The following is a 22,857-nucleotide window of genomic DNA, read 5'->3' on the forward strand; positions in this document are numbered from 1 at the left end:
CTCTTAGCTTGACGTCTTCCTAGTGTCCACGCAGCCCACCTGGCTCTGCAGCTCCGTGGCCTCCTTCACGCGCTGCGTCTCCAGCGTCTCAGGCAGCTGGTGGTACAGGGAGCTGCCCGCCTCCTTCTTCCCCGCTTCCCTGTACTTCACCTGCAACAGCAAACGTGTCAGAGCCACAGTAGCTCATGATACCAGTAAAGGACAGGACTCCAGCAGCTCTGATAAAGAGACCAGAATAGAAGAGTGCAGACACTTTATCTGTGTGTGTGAGGGAGGACACACTGACACGACATTCCTCAGGGTGAGTGACGGCTCCTCCTCACTCTGATGTGATAAAGGAGGCCTTTCCCACCTCGCTGTGCGTCTCAGTCATCTCCTTAACAAACTGAGTGTCCAGAGTCTCCGGTAGCAGCGCGTACAGGGCGTTGGGCAGATCCTCCTTGTCCTTCTTGTACTTCACCTGCAGACAAATGGGTCATAACGTTGTTACTACAGCTCTTGAAAGCAGCCTCTCTACGAGGCGTTCAGGTGTCCTCACCTCGCTCTGGAGCTCTGACATCTGCTTCGCAAAGTGCGTCTCTGCCGTCTCAGCAAGGAGCGAGTACAGGTTCTTGCTGGTCTCCTTCTTTCCGTCTTCTCTATACTTCACCTGGAAGCGCACACAGAACCTGCAGCACCTGAACCAGACCCAGCGGCACCACGTGTGCCAGCGAGTGTCCTCACCTCACTGTAGAGGCCTGTGAGCTCCTTAGCCAGCTGCGTCTCCGGGGTTTCAGGGAGCTGGTGGTACAAACAGCCGCTCGCCTCCTTCCTCACATCCTGCTTATATTTCACCTACACATAAAACAGAATTAACCAGTTCCATGCAGCAGTTTAGACCTGAACACGTCATCTGGACCCACCTGACTCTGCAGCTCTGAAACCTCTTTTGCGTGCTGCATTTCAAGAGTCTCAGGCAGCTTTGAGTACAAAGCAGCAGACGCCTCTTTTTTCGCCGCCTCTTTATATTTGTTCTGGAAAACAAAACACTAGCTCTGAGAATTGAGGCACCGACGTTCACCGACCTTATTCCTCGACCAATGTCCTGCCGTACCTCACTTTGTAGTTCAGAGACAGCTTTGGCGAACTGGATCTCAGTGGTCTCTGGGAGCTGGGAGTAAGCAGACACAGCCTGGAGCTTCCTGCCACTTTCCTTATACTTGGTCTGGAGATGATGACACAACAACACGTTAAAAAGCCTAGTTCACCAAGAGGCGCTTGTGTCTATTGACGCCACCGTTTGGTGACAGAACCACAACCAGGACCAGCTTGATTAGCTTCTCCAGCTGTGATCCATGTCTCTGATCACAGTTATTCTATATTCCTTGCATGACGTTTCTCGGTCCTCGAGTGAGAAAACAGTTCCTGCTACAGGAGGAACACGACAACCAGCACAAAGCAGCGCCTCACTGTAAATAGAAGCTCCAAACGTGTCCTGCTGCCTGTGTTTGATTCTGCCGCTTCGTCTTTTTATCAGACAAACACAGGAATGTAGAAACCAACATCCAGAGCAGAACCAACCTGGCTCTGCAGCTCAGTCATGTCCCGGGCGAACTGGGTCTCCGAGGTGTCTGGCAGCTGAGCGTACAGAGGCGACAGCAGCTCCTTTCTGCCTTCGTCTCTGTACTTGTTCTGTCACACAAAGAACGAACGTGGAAGCAGGAAACAGGGCGCAGACGAACAGACGAAGGTGGAGAGCCTCACCTCGCTCTGCAGCTCGGTCACGTCCTTGGCATGTTTGGTCTGCAGAGTTTCAGGCAGTTTGGAGTAGAGCGAGGAAGCGACCTGCTGCTTCCCGGCCTGCTTGTATTTCACCTGAAACAGGCAGCCAGCGACCATTAAACGCCCCACGGACCTCCTTCCACAGGTTCTCATCCAAAACTGCAGGGTCTCTGTTATCACCGTGGGTCTGTGAGCTCAGCAGCAGCTGCTATCAGCTGGTGACCAATGAGAGTCCAGCTTCATGACCTCTGTGACCCTGACCCCCTCGAGTGCTTGAACACACTTGTAAAGTAAAAGTTCTATCGAAGTAAATGATTCTAACATGTGCTAATAAAGCTGCTGCTGCTCAGACATAAGCTCTGATAATGGAGGCTTTTCCCACCTCGCTGTGCGTTTCAGACATCTCCTTAACAAACTGAGTGTCCAGAGTCTCCGGCAGCAGCGAGTACAGCGCGTTGGGCAGATCCTCTTTGTCCTTCTTGTACTTTGCCTTGAAATAATAATAACACACAGAACACTGAGATGAACAGAGAAGGGGACGGTTGCAGTCAAAGGCCAGAGAAACTGAACTGACCTCGCTCTGGATCTCTGACACGTGTTTGGCCAAACAGGTCTCTGGCGTCTCAGGGAGGAGGTGGTAGAGCGGAGACGACGCCTCTTTCTTACAGCCCAGCTTGTACTTCACCTGCATCACAGACAAAGCGAGCGTCACTGTCCTGTCTGCGTCTCCACAGACCTACAGGGGTGAGAGCAGCTGTGCTAACGATCCCCTCACCTGACTCTGCAGCTCTGTGGCCTCCTTGGCCAGCTCCGTCTGGAGGGTCTGAGGGAGGCTGGAGAATAGACTGGATGACAGATCCTTCACCCCGTCCTGCTTATACTTCACCTGCAGCAGGGCAGGTAGAGGGAGTTGGCTGGTTTCCTAGCTAAGCGTGTTTAAATGACACGTGGCCGTACCTGGCTCTGGATGAGGGAGGCCTGCTTGGCCTGCTGAGTCTCTAGAGTTTCTGCCATCACCGAGTACAAACAGCTGCCAGCCTCCTGCTTCCCCGCACTCCTATACTTGGTCTGAAAACAACAGTGGTTACCACTAGCATCTCCCTGAGGTTGAGGTTCCAGCCATCATCCTGCTCATCCCACCTCGCTCTGCAGCTCAGAAACCTTTGTAGCGAACTGAGTGTCAGACGTCTGAGGCAGCTGTGAGTAGAGGCTCTGAGCCAGGCTCCTCAGGCCGTCCTCCTTGTACTTGTTCTACAGCAGAACATCAGCCCCTATAAATAAGTAATGACGTTCAGGATCTTTGCTGCTGTGATTGTTAAACTCACCTGACTCTGCATCTCAGTCAGATCCCGGGCCAACTGGGTCTCCAGCGTGTCAGGAAGCTGGTGGTAAACTGGACACGCCAGCTCCTTCTTAACAGCTTCTTTGTACAGGACCTACAGACACGAGAGCTTTCCTCTTATCGCTGCCTTTTCCTCCATCTCATCAGATACAGCTCACAGACTGGACACATACCTGACTGTGGAGCTGCGAGGCCTCCTTGGCGTGTTGCGTCTCCAGTGTCTCAGGCAGTTGGTGGAACAGAGGCGCTGAAGTCTGCTTCCTACCGGCCTCTTTGTATTTAGCCTGGAAAACACTCAAATGTTCAGGGTTCGGAAATAGACGAAGAATTTGTTTGGTCTAAAGCAACTGGAGCCACCTCGCTCTGCATCTCCGTCAGCTCCTTGGCGCGCTGCGTGTCCATGGTTTCAGGGAGCAGTGAGTACAGGTTGACGCTCATCTCTTTCTTACCGTCCTCTTTATATTTGACCTGTAATAAAGCAAAGCACAGGCAGGTCAGCGTCGCCGAGCCAACAACCGCCTGCTGCTCCCGCTCCTGTCGTACCTCGCTGAGCATCTCCGTCTGCTGCCTGGCAAACTGGGTGTCGATGGTTTCTGGCATCAGGTGGTACAGGCAGGACGCGTCTGTCCCTGAGCTCTGTTTGTACTTCAGCTGCAATACACACACAGACACAGTGTCATCACAACAGGGGGAGGCCAGTCCCGGCATCATGGTTCAAGCACTGGCGTTTACCGGGCTCAGCAGCTGTGACGCCTCCCTGACGCGCTGTGTGTCCAGAGTCTCTGGTAGAGTGGCGTATTGGGAGCTCACCAATTCTTTCTTTCCTGCTTCTTTGTACTTTATCTGGACAGAACACACACATTCACTTACTGAGCATCAGCATCAGGTCAGCTCCAAATGAATGAGTTGTGCGTCCTCAGCTTAGCTGTGATGTGTCAGGACTGTGTGCAGAACACGACGTGATGGAGGAATCAGATGCTGCTGTTTTGTTCACCTCGCTCTGAAGCTCAGACACCATTTTAGTGAACTGAGTCTCAGCAGTTTCTGGAAGCTGAGAGTAGAAGCTCTGGCAGAGACTTCTCTTCCCGTCCTCTTTGTACTTGTTCTAGAAACGTTTGAAAGAAGGAGAACATAAATGATAGAGGATAAGATGCTGCCACAGGCTCAAAAACCTGAATATTAAAAAGGTTTGTCCTAAAATAACTGTCAAAGCTGGTTTCCCACGTCTCCCTGGTCCCACATCAGATACTGGTAATGACTCAGGCCACGATGCCTGACGCTAATCCTCTGATCAGCGACTGTGAACATCGGAGTGATTATTTACAGCAGCCCAGTCCATGCTAATCCCGAGGAGCTCTCATATTTGTTTATTCTCCTTCCAAGGAACAGCTTATGATTCTAATGCAAACTTCTGTCTCCTTTAGTTTATTTGGTGATGGTTTAAAGAGAGCTGATGAAATACATACAGAGCAGAGGACCTCAGTTTTAGATCAGTGTGTCGTTCCTCAGGTGCAGGACATGAAGTTATGATTAATTAGTAATTTTACCATAATAGTTGCTCATTTCATGGCCTCGTAGTCACTAGATAAATAGTTGGAGTTCCTTCATACCTCGCTCAGCGTGTCAGTCATCTCTCTGGCGAAGCTGGTTTCCAGCGTGTCGGGCAGCGTGGAGTAGATGGAGCTGGACATCTGCCTCCTCCCGTCCTCCCTGTATTTGACCTATGATGAAACCAGAGGACGATGTGTGAGGACGGTGGTGGCGCTGACCCCGAGCGTCCACGCCTCCTGCATCCGGTTACCTCACTGAGCAGCTCCGCCGCGTCCTTGGCGTGCTGCGTCTCCATGGTGTGAGGCAGCTGTGAGTACAGGCTGGTGGTCAGCTCTGCTTTCCCGGCCTCCTTGTACTTGTTCTGCACAGTCAGAAATGACTGGGTCACTTCCTGTAATATCTCATCACAGTTGAGCTGTGTTAAAACACTTACAAGGCTCTGCAGCTCAGACAGCTGCTTGGCCAGCTGCGTTTCCGTGGTCTCTGGGAGCTGGTGGTACAAACTGGGGGATCTCTGCTTCACGCCTTCTTTGTACTTGACCTACGGGAGACGTGAGAGGGTGACATGGCTGCCGGACCCCTGGGGTGAGCTGGATGCTGAATACCTGGCTCTGCAGGCTGGACGCCTCCTTGGCCTGCTGGGTCTCCATGGTCTCAGGCAGCAGAGAGTACAAGCTAACACTCATCTCCTTCAAGGCGTCCTCTTTGTACTTCACCTGAAGAAGACAAAGCACGCTTCACTTCTATCACCGTGAAGCTCCTCGTCTTCCCCGCAGCCTGCAGCTGTTACCTCACTGAGCAGCTCCGATGCCTCTTTAGCATGGGCTGTGTCCAGCGTGTCGGGCAGCAGGTGGAACAAGCTGGAGGAAGCACCGTTCTGCAGAGGCTGCTTGTACTTGAGCTGAACACAGACAGACATGCAGCGTTGGAGAGAGCAGGCGCTGAGAGTCAGAGAGACAGGCTGTGGGCGTCAGGCGTCCAACCTCACTCTGTAGCTCGGACGCTTCCTTGGCGTGTTGGGTCTCCAGAGTCTCAGCCAGAGTGGAATATAGAGACCGGGACTCTTCTTTCTTCCCCTTCTTGTACTTCATCTAACGTGAAATTAACAGTAAAGAAATGTGAGGTTTGGAGAGCAGAGCGCCGGGGTCCATCTGCGTCAGGCCGCTGTCCTCACCTCACTCTGCAGCTCACCCACACTTCTAGCAAAGTGTGTATCAGAGGTCTCTGGCAGCTGACTGTAGACGCTGTGGGTCAGGCTCTTTAGGCCCGACTCTCTGTACCTCCTCTGTCACAGACACGAATATGAGCATAACAGAGCACACTGAGTCAAAGTGGTGTCACAGAATGCTGGTACCTCGCTCAGCGCTTCACTCATCTCTTTGGCGAAGCTGGTTTCTGAGGTGCAGGGCAGCGTGGAGTAGATGGAGCTGGACATCTGCCTCCTCCCGTCCTCCCTGTACTTGATCTGACGACATGGACGTGTTACAGAGAAGCTTCTCTGGCTGCTCATTAGTGGTTCTGTGAATGACAAGTACCTCACTGAGCAGCTCCGCCGCCTCCTTAGCGTGTTGAGTCTCCAGCGTCTGAGGCAGGAGGGAGTAGAGGGAGGACGCGTTCCCTGCGTCTTTATACTTCACCTACATCAACACGTCACAGACGTCAGTGAGGAACCCAGCAGGACGAGGCTGAAGCTCCCTTTGAATGCCAGCAGCCCTGACCTGGCTCTGCAGCTCAGACAGCTGCTTGGCCTGCTGCGTCTCCGTGGTCTCTGGGAGCCGATGGTACAAACTCTGGATCCGCTTCAAGCCTTCTTTATACTTGACCTGCAGGAAGGTCATGCCAGGGCTCAGTGCTAAGACAGACACAGATGCCTTCAGACAGAACCTGCTTTATACCTGGCTCTGCAGGCTGGACGCCTCCTTGGCCTGCTGGGTCTCCATGGTCTCAGGCAGCAGAGAGTACAAGCTAACACTCATCTCCTTCAAGGCGTCCTCTTTGTACTTCACCTGGAGAAGACAAAGCACGATAAAGGCATGAACCTGTTTCACTGTTTTATTATTGATCTTATTCTGACTTTATCTGTGTGAACCGGTTTGACCCACACTGTCTGTGTTTACATTATTATGCATATACACTAAAAGCTGACTCACATCGCTGACGAGCTCAGCAGCCTCCTTAGCGTGAGCCGTGTCCAGCGTCTCCGGGAGGACAGAGTACAGACACGCACTCGCCCCCTTTTTACCAGGTTCTTTGTACCTCAGCTGAAAAGGAAAGGATTGAGAAGCTGAAATGTGTGGACAGAACAAGAACATAGCTGAGAAGTGAAGCAGGGTCTGACCTCGCTCTGCAGCTCAGCCACCGTCTTAGCAAAGTGGGTGTCTGTAGTCTCTGGGAGCTGAGAGTAGAAGCTCTGGGAGAGACTCCTCCTGCCTTCCTCCTTGTACTTACTCTAGAAGAGGACGGAGACGTTAGTGGCTTGTCTGACTGGGATCCATCACTATTCAGTGTAAGTGTAAGCCCACCTCACTCTGCATCTCCGTCATCTCTCGGGCAAACTGGATCTCAGTGGTGTCGGGGAGCTGGGAGTACAGGGAGGAAGGAGCTCCTCTCACCATCACCTTGGGCCGATAGTTCACCTGGAGGAGAGAGTGTTGGGTTGGCAGGATCCATCCCATGTACTCAGACTGAGTGTGTCATGTGTTCAGCCACCAGTTAGTGAGTAGCTTGGACCAGCTCTGTGTTTGTGTGGGGACCTCGCTCTGCAGCTGCGACACCTCCAGCGCATGTTGTATCTCCGGGGCGTCGGGGAGCTGGGAGTACAGGGACACGGACGCCTTCCTCCTCCCGTCTTCTTTGTACTTTTTCTAAGTCAGACCATGTGGAGTCAGAACACGTCCATACGGGAAAGCAGAGCTAAACTCTAAACGCTGTGTGGGTTTAATGAGCAGAACCTTTGAGTACCTCGCTCTGAAACTCGTGGACGGTTTTGGCCAGCTGCATCTCGGCGGTTTCAGGAAGCTGTGAGTACAAGCTGCTGCTCAGCTCCTTCTTTCCTTCCTCCTTGTACTTGTTCTGAGAGACAAAGCACATCTCAGTAAAGACAGTGGAGATGTTTGCAGCTCCATTCTTCCATCATGTCTGACCTCACTCAGTATCTCACTCAGCTCCTTGACAAACTGAGTCTCTGTGGTTTCTGGCAGGAGACAGTAGAGTGGGGAGGAGATCTCTGTCTTCGTGTTCCCCTTATATTTAATCTAAAGAGAACCACAGAGACCAGGCTGATTACACTGAACCCTGTAGGCGCCTCCTGGTGCCGGTCCAGACCAGGTAAGGAAGCGCGTACGCACCTCGCTCTGCAGCTCTGAAGCCTCTCTGGCATGAGCCGTCTCCGGAGTATCAGGCAGGATGGAGTACAGAGAGAAGGAAGCCTCCTTCATTCCGTCCTCCTTGTATTTAGACTGGTAGAGTTTAGCAAAGGGGTCAGACTAGTGTCCTGATAGAACCTATGCTGAATATGCATCTGATTTCAGACCTTGGATATCACAGCGCTGATGTTCTTGGCATGGATGAGTTCAGCTCCAGGAACAAACATACTCTGACCCTTCATCTTCTCAAAGTCTTCCTTATACTTGACCTGCAAGAGACAACAACGTTAGAGTGACAGGAATGAACAGTGTGTAACAGCTGCTGGAGGCTCAAACGCTGAGCCACCAGCAGATTGACAGATGCTCTGGAGAGAATCGCAGCTTTAATCCACAGATGCCAACATGGTTCAGGCTTCATCGAGCATGTGACATGAAACCTTTGACGAATTCTTCAAATCAAACAAACTAGTCATTTCAAGTAGCAGATGGTATTGGTGTCTTTATTTAAAGTGGTTACCGTCACTATGGTAACAGAGACGCCTCAGATCTGAGGCGTCTGCATTTTGGGAATGAAACAGGAGCTGAGCCAGTGATGATCTTCAGCTGAAGATGCTTGTGTTAAGGCTCGCTCACTGCTTCCAATCGATGCCTCATCCTCCCACACCCTCAATCAGGGTCTCATTACCTCCACAGTCACCGATGGTAACACTGCCAGCTCACGTTTCTCACACACAGACTCAAATCTGTGTAGCTGCAGCCTGTAGCTTTGCTTCATTGTTTTTTAAGGTACAGTCAAGGCAGTGAGGTGCTTATGTGTTTAAAATGAGCCTCATGAGGTCTCTTCTGATTTAGCCCACATTACAAAGTGCAGACATGAACCAACCCTGAGCAACGATCTGAGCAGACACTGAGGGACTTACGTCGCTGGCGAGGAGGCTGCACCTCCTGCTAAACGCTGGGTCAGGTACCGGAGGCTTCTCATCAGCAGAGGCCTAAAAGACACGTCAATAGGGAGGATTAGATGAAGGCAGCGGTGCAGCCAGAGGAACTGTTTTACAGCTGCTAGGACTGATGCTCTGAGTCTCATACCCCAGACAACAGAGGAGAATATCGACAAACTGAATAATCCACCTGACTCCACTAACAACAAAGGGATGTTAATCAACCAGGGGACAACGCTCCTAATTCATGGGCCATTAATCCCTCGTCTCTCTTAAGAGCTGGATTCCGTCCTAAAACCCTGCTATCAAAGGCTAATAATGGCACATTTTCATTTGTAGTTTCACTAATCCTCTCTAAGCGGTGCCAGACGAAGGCCCGAGCCAAGGTCAACACAAAGACTCACAGTCAGAGCCGCAGAGGAGTCGTTCACATGACGGAGCAAAGCCCCTGAACAGACGACTCAGCAGAACTCGTCTGACGGGGAAGAAACCGGGATCAGGGTCTAATGTCATCAGACACCAGGTCAGCTCGAAGGGAGCGAGCTTCCTGCTGATGACTGGTCTGAGAAACACACCAGCAGCCAGATGACTGTACCTCTGACTCCCAGGCTCTCAGGGACATTCTCCTTCTCCCCTCTGCTTCCTGTGTTTCCTCCGCTGCTTCGGTTCCAGCCTCCTCCTCCATCTCTGCGTCCACTGTTGCCATGACTGCATCAGGAACTGCTGTGGCCACAGACTCGTTCTTCTCCTCCACTGCCTTTTCCTCTGTTGGGTCTCCATCCAGCACTGGAGCAGCTGGAGCCTCTAGTTCTTTCTGTTCCATCACCTCTAAGGGGAAAGCATCCTATTAGTTAATGTCCTTCCCAGACTACCACTGGTTTCCTCACTGGATTCTCTCTAATCCTAGCGCTTTGCCTTAAAGGGATCTATTAACATTTAGATTTCTGGATAAAGCTTGAAAGGTTATTCTACACAAAGTTCTTGACGCTGCTAAAGTTAGTTGATCAGGACTTAAAGCAGGCTTTGGTTTAAATGGTGATAAAGCTGAGGTTTACAGTTGGAATTTGATCAACCGTAGCTCATGGCTGCCGACCGCTGTGACCTCTGAGGTCAAGGTCACCTATAAAATCAGCACTGGGTCTCTGCACATTCGTCACCTCTCAAAGTTTCAGCTTCTACTATAGGTTAAGTTCAGCCTTTCATCAGTGACCTCTGACCTCTGCCTACGGGCTCCGTTCCTCATCTCACTCACCTTATGCTTGTTGCTTGTTCAGCTTCTTTAAACTTGTCGTCAGTTTTCCTTCAGGTTTTTCAGTGTTGTTGCCTCTTTGCTTCAGCTGATGCTCGCTTTGCTTTCAGCTTCTCGAAACTTCGCCGGGGAGTCTTTGACTGTCTGCCCGACTGGCTGCTGGTCTGTTGGCTGCTTCTTATCGCGTCCACATTTAGCCTGTACTTAGCCTTATCGCCACCACTGCAGCGTGCATTTGTGACGTGGGACTAGCTAACGTGTCTGTTCTATTGTGTAAAGGTCAAATTCAGTGTGACAAAGGATCAGAGGAAAATTTGATCACAACAGGAGAAAAGGAAAGATTTCAGTATTGTTATAATGTCCCATCGGTCGTCTCAGTGACGGGCAGCAGGTAGCCTGGCAGAGCGCACCGCGTCAGATGGCCAAGATGTAAACAGGACCAACCGGAGCCAACCATCTGCTGCGAAGGCATTTAAAACTCATAATAATATAATGTCATAACTAAGGATCTACTTGGTCAACCGTGTTTTTGATTTTCATGTACAGAAAAACACAGATATGCTTAAATCCATTAAAGCCGCTTCGTGTCATTAAATAATTGGTTTAGTGGCCTGAATAACAGCTGAGTCCTGCCAGTTGGGCCCTCGTGTCTGCAGCCGTCACGTCTCTGGGGGGACTGGGCCTCTGATCCCTGTGATTCCGCCCTGAAGTGAACCAGCATCACAGCGAATGCAACGCGTCATGTGAAACAATGCACCTTTCAGTCCAGATTTGATACAACACATCCTGCTGCATCACGTTGAACCGCTGTGAGCCCACGTCAGGCTCTGAGCAAACAGAAGCCATGCTCTCCCACAGCCTCCTCCATTCATCAGCAGGTCAACCATGAAAACAGCTGAGTAACAAAATAAAAGATGCGTGGGCCGTTAAATGTTACCACGGATGAGTGTGTGTCTTAATTAAAGCCCAGCAAATGAGGAGAGAGACTCTGTGGAGTGTAAATGCAATCACTGAGTAAAACAAACAGAGGAGAGCGAGCAGAGGTGGAAATGGAGACACAACAAGCAACGCGTGTAGAAATGTTCAAATGTGTTCAGAACATTACTGGAACAACAGAACAAGAAGCAACAGGATCAGAAACAGAATCGCTACCTGCTGAAGGTCACTGGGTCACAGCTGCAGCATCTGTGGACACACACTCTCGCACACGACTACGATTCAGGAGATGAGTTAAGCTTACAGTATTACTGTGATTCAGAAGCGTCGCTTACCGTGATCGGAGCAGCGGCTCCTCTTCATGCACGTGCGTGTGTGTGCGTGTGTGTGTGTGTGTGTGTGTGCTCACTGACCCAACAGAACCATCACATTCACATCCACATAAACGACATATAGAGGAAGACATACGTTACTGATCTGCTCCTGAGTCCGTCTGAGTCTCTGCATTTCTGGGGTGTCGGACACGATGCTGAACCCTCGACCTTTACTCTCCTCAAAGTCCTTTTTGTACTTCACCTACAGTTAGACAAAAGAAGCAGAGGAGTCACACACAACCAATGCTAAGAAAAGCTGCTTGATAATGTAGCTACGAACAAAGAGAAACCTTTGAATCCTCCCACAGATTAAATAATTGGCCACTCAGCCTCCAGAGCTGCTATAATCACCTTCACACTGTGGAGCAGAGCCTTCAATGCACAGTGCACACAAACGGCATTGAACAGTGAAATCAGCAGAACTAGGCTTTGCCAAGCATTCATTGCATTACATAGACGTTAAATACGTCCAGACGTGTCATAAAGTGTACAGTCACTTCTGTTCAAGCTCCAGAGAAAGCGCTGACGCTCCTTTGCCTCCTGCTGTGTCTGGCAGTCACCAGTCGTCAGGAGGCTGCAGAGACATGACTCAGACGGCCGAGTGTGTGTGTGAGGACGTTTATCCTGCATCCAGCTTCACAGGGGCCTGGTGTTGGTACTGGTTTGGGTATGAGAATCCCAGTACAGACGTGGTGGCTGAACGACAGACTCCAGCTGATCGTCAAACCTGTTTACAGAAGCTGCAGCGGGTGAAGGTTGTGATGTGAATGAGTAAAGGACGGTGTGGTAATAAATGGACCTTCACGCACACAGCAGACTGCTGGGTGGACATCTGCTGCCTCACAGCGAGGACAGGACACACAGCCCAGGACTGAAGCTGCTTCCCTCAGGCTCGTCTGCTCAGCACTGAGTCATCTTTGCTGCAGGATGCAGAACCGTCCTGAGCATTTGTGTCAGGGTGTGGGTCAGACGCCAGTTCCGACCACATGAACTGTTCATTCTAAAGTGTATAAGCACTACACAACACAGCATGACGGTGGTCATGGTGAGTGTGAGCCTGGGTGTGAGGAGGTGAAGCTTGGCCCTGGTCATCATCATCAAGGTGTCAATTCTGAGGAGCCACAAGACATGGAGCATAGAACCAGCAGTGTGTGTGTGTGTGTGTGTGCGTGCGTGCGTGCGTGCGTGCGTGTGTGGTCACCTGGCTCTGCAGCTCACTCTGCTGTTTCAGTCTCAGGTTCTCTGGTGTGTCGGCCACGATGGTGAACGACGTCTTGGGGTAATGTCTGAAACAGAGGGAGTCGACTTTTATCATACAGACAAACACTGCTCACTATCACTGAGCTGGATCTGCTACTTAGACAATATAAGTAATTCTACATTAAGGAGCCCAGGAGCCACTGGGACGATGACATTAACGTGAACAATGAGGCCTAGAACTCAACACGTCTCCTCATCACATTTGACCTTTTGGTCTCTTACAGAACAAACCCTGAACCTGCCTCTACTGCACTGATCTGCTTTGAAGCCGTTATCAGCAGGAACACACAGCGTGAGGGACAATGAGCCGCTGAAGGAGCTGAGGGAGGAGGAAGAATGTGGGAGGAGGAGGCACTTCCACATTCACTGGATCCTAGAATCCAACACTGAGACAACCACGAACAGAGCCTGACTCACACTTCTCGTCCCATTCCAGCCAGTGTCACCTTCACATCTAGTGACTGTGCTGTTAACTGGTTGTTTGGCTCATACAGTCTGACGTCACCAAACACCTACAGCGCTCATCTGATGTCACCAATCGCCTCTACAGCGCAGCTGACGTCACCGGGTGTCGTTGCTGCCTGGTCCCTAACAGGTGAAACATGGAGCAGCGATGGGATCAGCTGATTCACTCCTGGCTGCAGGCAGCTCTCGGCTCTTCTCTCTCCTCCCACTTCACCTCTTTCTTCCTCCCACTCGCTCGCTCTCGTTGCTTCTCTCCCTCCTGCATACACTCAAGTTTTGAGATGCTCCTATTCTTACACAGTGACTGGATCTGAAAATGAAGCACAAAACCCCAAAGACCAAAAGGTAACGTTTATATCTTAGGGAAATTTACACCCACAGTAAAACCTTGAATTAAAGCTTTAATCCTTTAAGATCTTCCCACAGTTTGAAATTAGTACTTTATTAGTACAACCACAGTCCAGGGATCTGTAACAAGATGACTGAGTTTGAAAACATTGAAAATGAAATCATTAACTAATGCAAACCATCGGTTCCACCGCTGTTAGTCTGTCTGAGTCCGTTTAACCCAGAACTTTAACCATCACCACTAAAGACAGACGTCTAACCCTTGCTGTAATCTGAACCAAAACTTAATTGATAACCTTAAAATCACATCTTAACCCTCAAACAAGCCTTCAAAAATCTGAGGACTGGTCAAAATGAAGTACAAGTACTGTAAACACACACACACACACACACACACACACACACACACACACACACACACACACACACACACACACACACACACACACACACACACACACACACACACAGGTAACACGTCACAGACTCTGACAGTAGCTCACACTCAGTCGCTGGGACAAAAAGTGGATCATAGGTAAAGGTCCAGAGGGCTTTATTACGGGTTGGACTTCCAGGCTTTCAGAGCAGCTCCCACCCACTGAACAAACACAGAGGAGACACTCAGCAACAAGAACATGGAGGTGGAATCCAACAGATCTGGGGCGTTACCGAGCTGAGGGATGAAAGGAAACATGGACATTAACATTAACGATGGAGGTAAGAAGCTCAGCTGGACAGAGTGAAACCAGGCTGGTGGAAATATTGAGCAGGTTACGTAACGAGGCTTCTCACGGTTCCTGTCTCCCACCAGGACGCAGCCCGATTCTGACCTGCCTCTAAATATACCACCACCAAAAACACAGGAACACACAAACAGGCTCCAGTAATATCACAGCACATCCTGTGTGTGTGTGTGTGCTAGTGTGTGTGTGTGTGTGTGTGTGTGTGTGTGTGTGTGTGTGTGTGTGTGTGTGTGTGTGTGTGTGTGTCCATTGTCTCTTCTCAGCACTGACGCACTGTGTAACTGTGTGGATCCGGTTATTGAGTTATTAACGTGTTATAACCCTTTTGGAAATATACTCTGTATACTGTGTATATTGGACTATTGGACACAGTGCTGGGAGATGAGCCGGGCCGGATCACAGCCGGACCACAGACTCACTCTCAGCGCTTACAGCCACCTAGGGCCGGCACTCCATCATCTAATATCCAACTGCCAACTACACCACCACTCCTCCAATGCAGCATAATGTTAACTCACTTCCTTCAACGTCTACACATCTTCACCACATTTTAGTAAAGAGGTTTTTGACCCTGATCCACAGATGAGCTGTGTGAACAGAACCTCAGTCTGTGGCTCAAGGAGACCACAGTCACACTCAGCAAGTTTCACAAAGATGTTGAGATAGAGCAAAGACTCAAGTGCCATAGTGTGCTGCATACTGTGTAAATAATTTTAATTACATATGTAAATAATGAATGTTTAATGCCAGAGAGAAAGGACAGAGTTAGACTGTATTCAATTCCTTATTTTTACTGTGCAAACTTGGTGATTAAAGCTGAATCTGATTCTGATTTATGGCTTCAGCCCAGACCCCATGGTGTTACCAGGGAGGAGACAGGAAAGGAGAGGAAGAAACAAGACAAGGAAGGAAGGAAGGAAGTAAGGAAGGAATGGAGGGAAGGACACGAAAAGTAAAGCACAATTTAAAAAAGAAAGAAGAAAGAAACTGAAAAGTAGGGAAACATGTGGTTAATAGGAAAAGACAAGAGCTCAGTAGAGAAAGATGGAATAGAAAAACAAGAGATGACACACTAAAGGAAGGAAGGAGACAAGGAAAGGTAACGGGGAGAGACACGAGGGGGAAAGAATGTGACTGAAGCTGTAACGAGGAGACAGCAGGCGTCTCCAGGGACCCGTCTCATCATCGGCCTGTTTATATCTGTGTCTTTCTCTGCACTCATTCATGCGTGACGCTCCCCACCAGCTTCAATAGAGCCGTGTCCCGTCCTCTGTCCCGGCGACGCCGCTCACGTCCGTCATGCTCCTCTTTTCATGCTTCCTCACTGTAACTACTGCTGTGTGTCCTACAGGCTACCCTTCAGCAGACTCGCAGCTCAAACCGTGAAAGATTGGACCGCGCGTTACATAAGTTCCCCTCTTCTCTCACCATCGGGTTTATCCTCAGCCGAATTCTCTGGAACTTTCTGGTCCAGGAAATACTTTTGACCGTTTGGGTTTAACTGTGAAAATTTGCTAACTGAAGCAGGGTTGACTTTTGAACGTGTTCTGGAGGTTTAAAGGCTTTCACCGGGACCCAGTGGACGGGGCAGCACCGCTGAGCTGAACTGGCTCCTCTGCTGCACCAGAGAAGGAACAGGACAGAAATGGGAGCTTCCTCTGAAGAACAAGGCTGGAGCAATCTGGGTTATGTGGGCAGCAGCGTTACATAAGCACAGTATTTATCCCAGCGATGGGGCTGAGAACACGAGCACAGCGCGTCCATCAGCAGTGACCTGCTTCATTGATGGGCACTGATTAGCATAAATAACTTCATTAAACATAAGGAGCTTTCACATGAAGCTTCTGGGACATGATTCGATCAAAGAGGCTCCAGCTGCTCATCACACAGACAGGGCCCAGAGGCTGGTTCTGCGTATGTAGGACAGAACCTAAAGTGACCCGGTGGTTCTGGTGCATCAAACATGAGTCGTCTCAGCGATCGATGTCATAATCAGAAAAGCTCTCAGTGAAACAAAGAAACACCTCTTTAAGTGTCAACCCTGCTTCACGGGTCACGTGTTGGCTCCACATACAGCTGAAACAGAACCCCAGTCACATGTGGCTCAGTCACACGCCACAGATTAAAGCTGACCAGGATCCTTCACGTGCGACTCCACCGGTTTGTGGACATGTTTTATGGTTGGGTATGTCCAGGCCTGCGAGAGCAGGCGGTGAAACGCTACCTGGGGAACAGAACCTGCACTAAAGCACTAAACCTCCAGCCTCCGACTGAGCTGCAGGACCCTCAGTGACATGGAGGCATCACTGTGTGAACAAGTTGCCAGCAGCCAAACAAACAAGCTTCAACCTCCCCGTCAACATGCCAAGAGTTAACAGCTCAGCCTATAATTTGCCCATAATCCATCAGATGACTGACGTGTATGAAGGTCTGGTTGGACCATAAGGGCAGATAATGACAAGCAGAGCATGCTGAGAGCATAGATGCACAGATTCAGAGCAGGGCTGGGCCCAACCCAAACCAGCAGCCACAGCGGCGGCTCGTAGGTTCACATATGGAGCACTCACGCGTTGCAGTAGGGCTTCTTGTCGTAGCCTTTGTAGTTCTTCATGTTCAGCGTCATCTTGCAGACCTCGCAGTGGAAGCATCCTTTGTGCCAGTTCTGGAGACGACACACAAACATACACGGTTACACACAGCTCCAGCCCTGGGGTCGGTTCTGGAGTGGTGTCTGACCAGCATTGTATCCGCCAGCTGGTGAAAGGACCGCGGCCCTACACTCGGTGGTGGAGTCCAAACCTGGAGCTGCAGGAGCAGAAACCAGGGGACGCTGCTGCTATAACACTGTGTCTGTGAAGAACACGGAGGCTGGTGCCGGTTCTGACGTGCTGTGTGATGCCTGGCCTCCTCCCTCACACTGACGGTGGCATGTTGACACACATTTCCACAGCAGAGCCTGCAGCTATTTTCAGAGGGAAAGTAAGAGAAATGACACTTTCTTGCTTGAATGAAGGTCTAAGTCGAACGGCCTGGTTGCTGCTCCGTGCAGTCGCTCTCTCTCTCTCTCTTTGTTCGGCCGCCAGCCTCCTCCTCGTTAAATCACTGCCTCTCATGTGGTTTTGTCCCTTTTTACTGCCTCTTTACACAAGTCAGCTGGGCTTTACAGGACGGGACAGAAGCTGGCTTCGCTCCACGAAGATACTGTGACTGAGCTGTTTTTGCTTCACTTTCACACTCAACAGACAACATGAGCTGTGAATTTGCTAAACGGGAGCATTTTGCTCAGAGCCTGTCTGGTAATATTGTGCCTACGTGCTGTTGTGTCATCTGATGCCTCACAGCACAGACAGCGAACGCACAAAGCTGCCGAAGATACATTAATAATTTATCAGCATTACGCAACAGACTATTACAGAGGTGTCGCCATGCAAACACAAAAGCAACACAACCGTCTTTTTAAAAGGAAAAAGCTCAAATTTGTGTGAAACGTAGCATCACTGTAAACACTTCACTGTTCTCAGGCGTGGATTTAGGTTAATGTGATTCAGCTTCATTTAAAGAATTAATATTTGTTCTGTATCATGTTCTAAAGTTAATATCAAACACAGCACAGTCAAATTAGCATACTAGCGTTAGCATTAACATTTGTTGCCTCATAACTATAACTTTGAATGTTTCAACATTGGATCATCTCATGTGTCTGAATGTTCAGGCTTAATAAAATAAGCTTTTTGTATTTAAATGTAAAGTTATCGCCGCTGACAACAAGTCAACTGCGAGGAGAAGCAGATGAAGCGTATAAAAGCTCAGGGTTTAGTTTAAACTATTAGTAATAATAAATTGGGTTCGATTCTGAGAAGCACTTGTCTGAGCCGCGTTAGAACCTGATGCGCAGGAGGCTGGAAGCTCTCCTCCTCCTCCTCTGCGTCTGACTCATCCGGCTCCGGTTCAACTTCGACCCAATTAGCGCTACTCGGAACCGGAGTTAATGGGGCTTTGCGGCCGGTGATGGGTTCGTTCTGCTCACCTTGTCCAGGCAGCTAACTTTCTCCGTCGGATAGACGATCTTCCCGCAGCGGGCGCACTGAGGGTTCATCCTCCAGATGTTACTTCGATAGTTATGAACAGTTGTGACGTCAACCAGATATTAACCAAACACCGAGGCGGCACCGGTGAGTCTCCCTCCGAGCTGAGGCGCTGGGAAGCCGTTAGAGAGCCGCTGCTTCGGCTGAGCTCCGTCCGCTCCGAGCACTGGATGATGCGCTAAAAGCGGCAAGTTAGCGGCAGTTAGTGCGACCGGACGTTAGTTTACAGGAAGTCAGGTTTCTTTCAGAGTAAAAGCCCACATTCAGGTACACGCCACATTTTTATTATAATTAGTCATCACAGCAACAGAGAAAAAGATAATTCATTACCGTAACAAAAAATAATTATAGATTGTAGAACAGCAGCCAGAGCTGCAGTAAGTATCTGGTCTCATTAAACTGAAGGAATACAAACACTTATGAACAGGCGGGTGTCTCCCCCTTGTGGCAAATAAAGGTAGCGCAGATGACCTAATAAATAATTTTATGAAATAGACAGGAGGAACGTTAGGAGCCTTCAGAACATAGTGTGATCAGCAAAGACGAACTTCAAACATATGGTGTTTTGCACACCTGAGTACACATTCAAACATATGATAGCCTTTAAAAAGACATAAAGCCTTGACAAGGAGTCTTTGATCTGTCAAATAGTCCCGTTTTTAAAAACAGCTAACTATAAAAAACACTAACATGATTTACAAACTCTCATAAACCCATTTATTCATAATAGAACACCACACTGAACCTGAATCAACAGTCCTGCTGTAGACCAAGGTGCTGACACAGGAACGGGTCGACCTCATGGAAGCAGTGGATCATCTCTGAACTGGCAGTGTCACCTTTCCTCCTCATTGTGTCGATCAGGAAACGAGCTTTGTCTGCTCTAGTTGTTTGCTGCTGGTTTATTTCCTCCTGCTCAGAATCAGTTAGCAGCCGTTTCTCTAACAGTTTGTCCAGCAGACCTTTCAGCGCCGGTTCTGATACGGCATCAACGAAGCGGCTCCGCACCTTGAGCAGTTTCTTGTTTGGACGGAGATTCAGAGCCGGCTGCTCATCAGACTTTAGATAAACACATCTTCTCCACAAAGTTTTGAAGTTCCTTCTGTGTTTTAGACTAAGTGTTAATTTCCTTAATGTTTTTGATAAAATCACCTCAAATGATGTAAAGTAGTTGCCACAGAGCTGATCATCAAATTCTGCTGTTCTTGGCTGGACTTTGACTGAGTCGTCCTGAGGACGCGTGAATAGTCTGTAAAACCTGTTTGGCTGCAGTTTGCAGTGTGGGGACACTGGAAGGTAGATCTCAGCTCCAACTGATCTCCTCCTGCTGCGCTGAACCTCCCGGAGCACGACATTCGCTGGGAGCAGCAACACGCTGAGGAACGATTCTGGGTGTGGATCAGTCGGGGGTCTGTAGAACAGCAGAACCCGAGCTTGGACCGGGACAGGAGGCGAGTCTTCATCCTTCACGTTCCCATAAGCAGAAAACCCTGAGACGTTTATCACAACATGAGTCTCCGTGATCCTGTGAGGCCCGATAAACTCGACTCCGCCGTCGCTCACATGAGCCACTGACAGGAAGTCACATCCACCCGTGGAGCGGATCTCACAGTGAGGGAGGTGGAGCCGACGCACAGACTGCTGCTGACATGTGATGTCAAACAGGGGCCCTGCAGGCTTCTTGTGGTGCTGCACCAGGAGGCTCCTGTCCCAGGGGACAGTCCTGTAAAGCACGTCCCCTCCTGCCTCCATGTCAAACACCAGACCTGTCACAGAGCACTGGTACACACCTGGACACGAGACCTGGAGCCTGAACGTCTCATCGTCTCCATCAGCCCTGATGTCAGGAGTGAACTGCTCCAAGCTGCTGCTTGAGCCCATGTCTGCTGAAGACTGTGATGCTGCTAAAGTCTCTGTAAGGTTTTCTGCACAAGGTGTTAGACTTTGGGCAGGGAGACTTGGCCCGGTCTCAGGTAAACTTGTAATTAGATGGGAAGGACATGAAAGGTTAAGAGGTTCCGGGTTCTCAAACTCTGAAGACAAAAAAATGCTTGAGGAGAAGGGGTACAATTGTATTTTGCGTGAGCACATTTTTTTTTTTACAGGTGCTGGGCGTTTTGCTCTGAAAGAAGACTTCAATTCACGCAGTTGTTTTTTTACTGTTTCCGTTGCATCCTCTGTAGACCCAGTTGCTGCCAGTGACTCTTGAGATTTTCTCTCCTCACTCCTGTGTTCTCCTGTGTCACTCCTGTGTTCTTCTGGGGATGAGGTTTGTGGTGTCGTTAAATCAGAGGCTTCCTTCGCAGCTTCATCTCCTGTGTTTCCTCCTTCATCTTCTCTAGAAGTGCTCTTGTGCTTTTCCTTAAATCTGCGCTTCATCTTTAGGGCTTACAACCAAAACAATCTTCTGCTCAACGGCTCCTGGACCCTCCGAAAAAGGAGAAAATCAATGATGCTTCAGTCACATTGTATTTCAATATACACTATATATGTCTATGCATATAACATTAAATTGTCATCAATGGCAGGGAGACAGGACACAAAGGCACAGCTCAGGAGGCAGGGCGTGAATAACAGTGAACTTTAATTATGTCAGATTCAAACAGCAGGCATAAACGTGGTCAGGCAGGCAATGGTCACAGTGACCCATAGCACAGGCAGAGGTACTGACAGGCAAAAGCAAGGTCAAGAACAGGCACGACAGGCAGGACTTACTGAGTGCTGGGATGCTGAGAAAGAAATCTGGCCAGGAGCAAATACTGTTGCTAAATACTGCTGGTGAATCATGTGGTGAACAGGAAGCATCAAAGTAAAAACGGAAATAGCAAAACAATGACTAAACAACCCAATTCATGACATAAAAGAAGGTTGTCGTTTTCTGTTGTTGAATGTAAGAATGGCTGCTGCAATTTGACTGTAATGACACAATGATATTAAAACAACTTATTGTCATGTTTCACGTCATGTCCTGTTTTATTTTGTTGACTTCCTGTTCTCAGTTGTTCACTCACCGGTTTTCATTATCCACACCTGTCCGCAATTAGTAATCACTCACCAGTATATAACCTCCACGTCTCAGACTCAAGCCGCCAGATTGTTAAGCTACATACTTCTTTCCAGCGTTTCGTGTATACGCTCTAGTGTATTGATCCTGATCGCCTTGACCTCCGTATCCTGCCTGAACCTTGTCTGTACCGTTGCCTGAGAAAGAACCTTGACTGAACAACTGACCGTGAGTTGACTGACCTGCCTACTGGACTTGAGACTGCCTGCTCCCTGCTGTACTTCATTACCAAGCCTTGTGTATGACCGTCTGACTCTGCTTTCCACAATAAACTCTGTATTAACCTTCACCTTGCCTCGGTGCTGTGCATGTGGGTCCGACGCCTGCCCCAGTCTGACACTTATCCATGTTTTTATAGGCTATTTTAGTTAAATGGTTGCTCATTTAAGGAATAGGCTAAAATCAGCTAAATAGCAAAATCAAGACCAATAAATTTAACAAAGTTCAGCTTTACTAGTTAATAATACTGAACTGTTGCATTTTGTCATAGCAACCTGATGTGGTGACGTCACATCCAGATGTGTAGCCACACCCACATAGTTTGTGATAAAGCTTTTTTAAAGGACCGCTAACCTTTTGTAATGATCCAGTTAACGTACTTGTAGAAACGTGTCATCTGTACTTAAAAAGCTTTATGTCCCGATTAAAGTTAGTCTTTTAGAGCAGAACATCAAGCCTTTACAGCGAGGTTCTGTTCGACGGACCAGCTCCGCTCTCCTGGTTCGGATCGCCAGAGACAGTATTTCTTTACCATTATTACCAGACGTCATTCATTACCACACATTCATTGCATTATTACCTGATTCTGCCGACGTCCTCCGACGACGATCGCCCGAAGCGAGTAACGGTGAATTGAAATTAGGTGACGGTGAATCCTTTTCTACAGGACACAAACTTCCGACTTTACGGCCTGGACTCATCACATTCTCTTCTGCTCTGATATAATTACCAAAGACTGGAAAACGTACACACGTTCACCGAATGCATAAACTAACTTCATACTTTGAAATCTTGAGACAGGGATCAGGAACAACAGGTAATCTTCATCCACGTTTCCGCCTCGTTACCGGACGCATGACCGCTACAGCCGACGACGTGCAACGACACACACCCCGACAGGAAGTTAGATCAGTGTTAGACAGTGGTGACGTCACGTTAAAGTTCAAACTTTCTCCACAACTCAACACAGTTCCAAACACTCTAAGAGACACTGTACATCAGGGGTGTCAAACCCAAACCAGTGCCTTGCTGGTTTTCCACCTCTTTCTTCCCCAGAGCCTGCTGATCACCTAGATCAGTGTGTTAAGACAAGCAGCAGCTGGATGAGCCAAGTGACACACATCGATTCAAGGTAATCAACAGGTAGAGCGCTG

At 49.2% G+C, this 22,857-nt stretch overlaps 3 protein-coding genes across 8 annotated transcripts; all 3 read right to left on the minus strand.

The window, feature by feature from the left end:
- Positions 1 to 3: 3 nt before the first annotated feature.
- Positions 4 to 10,352, minus strand: LOC114853361 (nebulette). 5 transcript variants are annotated; one of them, XM_055507750.1, is made up of 41 exons: positions 10,213 to 10,349; positions 9,556 to 9,786; positions 8,940 to 9,011; positions 8,187 to 8,288; positions 8,002 to 8,112; positions 7,798 to 7,908; positions 7,616 to 7,726; positions 7,408 to 7,518; positions 7,177 to 7,290; positions 6,993 to 7,103; positions 6,805 to 6,915; positions 6,550 to 6,660; positions 6,373 to 6,477; positions 6,190 to 6,291; positions 6,009 to 6,119; positions 5,829 to 5,939; positions 5,638 to 5,745; positions 5,445 to 5,555; positions 5,260 to 5,370; positions 5,088 to 5,195; positions 4,905 to 5,015; positions 4,714 to 4,824; positions 4,098 to 4,208; positions 3,836 to 3,946; positions 3,647 to 3,754; positions 3,461 to 3,571; positions 3,277 to 3,387; positions 3,087 to 3,197; positions 2,902 to 3,012; positions 2,719 to 2,829; positions 2,537 to 2,647; positions 2,336 to 2,446; positions 2,144 to 2,251; positions 1,744 to 1,854; positions 1,561 to 1,671; positions 1,094 to 1,204; positions 903 to 1,013; positions 724 to 834; positions 539 to 649; positions 353 to 460; positions 4 to 150 (listed from the first exon to the last, which is right to left on the minus strand). In XM_055507750.1, exons 2-41 carry the CDS (start codon positions 9,781 to 9,783, stop codon positions 4 to 6), a joined length of 4,518 nt encoding a protein of 1,505 aa, XP_055363725.1. In that variant the 5' UTR covers positions 9,784 to 9,786; positions 10,213 to 10,349. The 5 variants fall into 5 exon arrangements, with proteins under 5 accessions (XP_055363725.1, XP_055363726.1, XP_029002487.1 ...); XM_029146654.3 differs by having other exon boundaries at positions 40 to 218; positions 9,556 to 9,788; positions 10,213 to 10,352; XM_029146655.3 differs by having other exon boundaries at positions 40 to 150; positions 324 to 460; positions 9,556 to 9,788; positions 10,213 to 10,352.
- A 1,190-nt stretch (positions 10,353 to 11,542) lies between these two features.
- LOC129602933 (LIM zinc-binding domain-containing Nebulette-like) lies at positions 11,543 to 18,588 on the minus strand. The gene is made up of 4 exons (XM_055507754.1): positions 18,363 to 18,588; positions 16,903 to 16,997; positions 12,721 to 12,805; positions 11,543 to 11,721 (listed from the first exon to the last, which is right to left on the minus strand). The coding sequence occupies exons 1-4, from the start codon at positions 18,429 to 18,431 to the stop codon at positions 11,551 to 11,553; spliced, it is 420 nt and encodes a 139-aa protein (XP_055363729.1). The 5' UTR covers positions 18,432 to 18,588; the 3' UTR covers positions 11,543 to 11,550.
- Positions 18,589 to 18,667: 79 nt separating this feature from the next.
- LOC114853362 (caspase recruitment domain-containing protein 8-like) lies at positions 18,668 to 22,627 on the minus strand. 2 transcript variants are annotated; one of them, XM_029146662.3, is made up of 2 exons: positions 22,284 to 22,627; positions 18,668 to 20,841 (listed from the first exon to the last, which is right to left on the minus strand). In XM_029146662.3, exon 2 carries the CDS (start codon positions 20,797 to 20,799, stop codon positions 19,171 to 19,173), a length of 1,629 nt encoding a protein of 542 aa, XP_029002495.2. In that variant the 5' UTR covers positions 20,800 to 20,841; positions 22,284 to 22,627; the 3' UTR covers positions 18,668 to 19,170. The 2 variants fall into 2 exon arrangements, with proteins under 2 accessions (XP_029002495.2, XP_040926260.1); XM_041070326.2 differs by having other exon boundaries at positions 18,668 to 20,848.
- Positions 22,628 to 22,857: the final 230 nt, after the last annotated feature.

The sequence above is a fragment of the Betta splendens genome, chromosome 4, assembly GCF_900634795.4.
Source record: "Betta splendens chromosome 4, fBetSpl5.4, whole genome shotgun sequence".
NCBI lineage: Eukaryota > Metazoa > Chordata > Actinopteri > Anabantiformes > Osphronemidae > Betta > Betta splendens.

Bases quoted from the DNA above. Each gene is read 5' to 3' on its own strand.
- LOC114853362 (XM_029146662.3), bottom strand. From the start codon at position 20,799: ATGAAGCGCAGATTTAAGGAAAAGCACAAGAGCACTTCTAGAGAAGAT.
- LOC114853361 (XM_055507750.1), bottom strand. From the start codon at position 9,783: ATGGAACAGAAAGAACTAGAGGCTCCAGCTGCTCCAGTGCTGGATGGA. The intron at 2,830-2,901 runs GTGGGATGAGCA...TGTTGTTTTCAG, and splicing joins TTTCTGAGCTGCAGAGCGAG to ACCAAGTATAGGAGTGCGGG. The intron at 2,447-2,536 runs GTGAGGGGATCG...TCTGTGATGCAG, and splicing joins CCACAGAGCTGCAGAGTCAG to GTGAAGTACAAGCTGGGCTG.
- LOC129602933 (XM_055507754.1), bottom strand. From the start codon at position 18,431: ATGAACCCTCAGTGCGCCCGCTGCGGGAAGATCGTCTATCCGACGGAG. The intron at 12,806-16,902 runs GTGAGTGCTCCA...CCTCTGTTTCAG, and splicing joins AAGAAGCCCTACTGCAACGC to ACATTACCCCAAGACGTCGT. The intron at 11,722-12,720 runs GTGACCACACAC...GTCTAACTGTAG, and splicing joins AGAGTGAGCTGCAGAGCCAG to GTGAAGTACAAAAAGGACTT.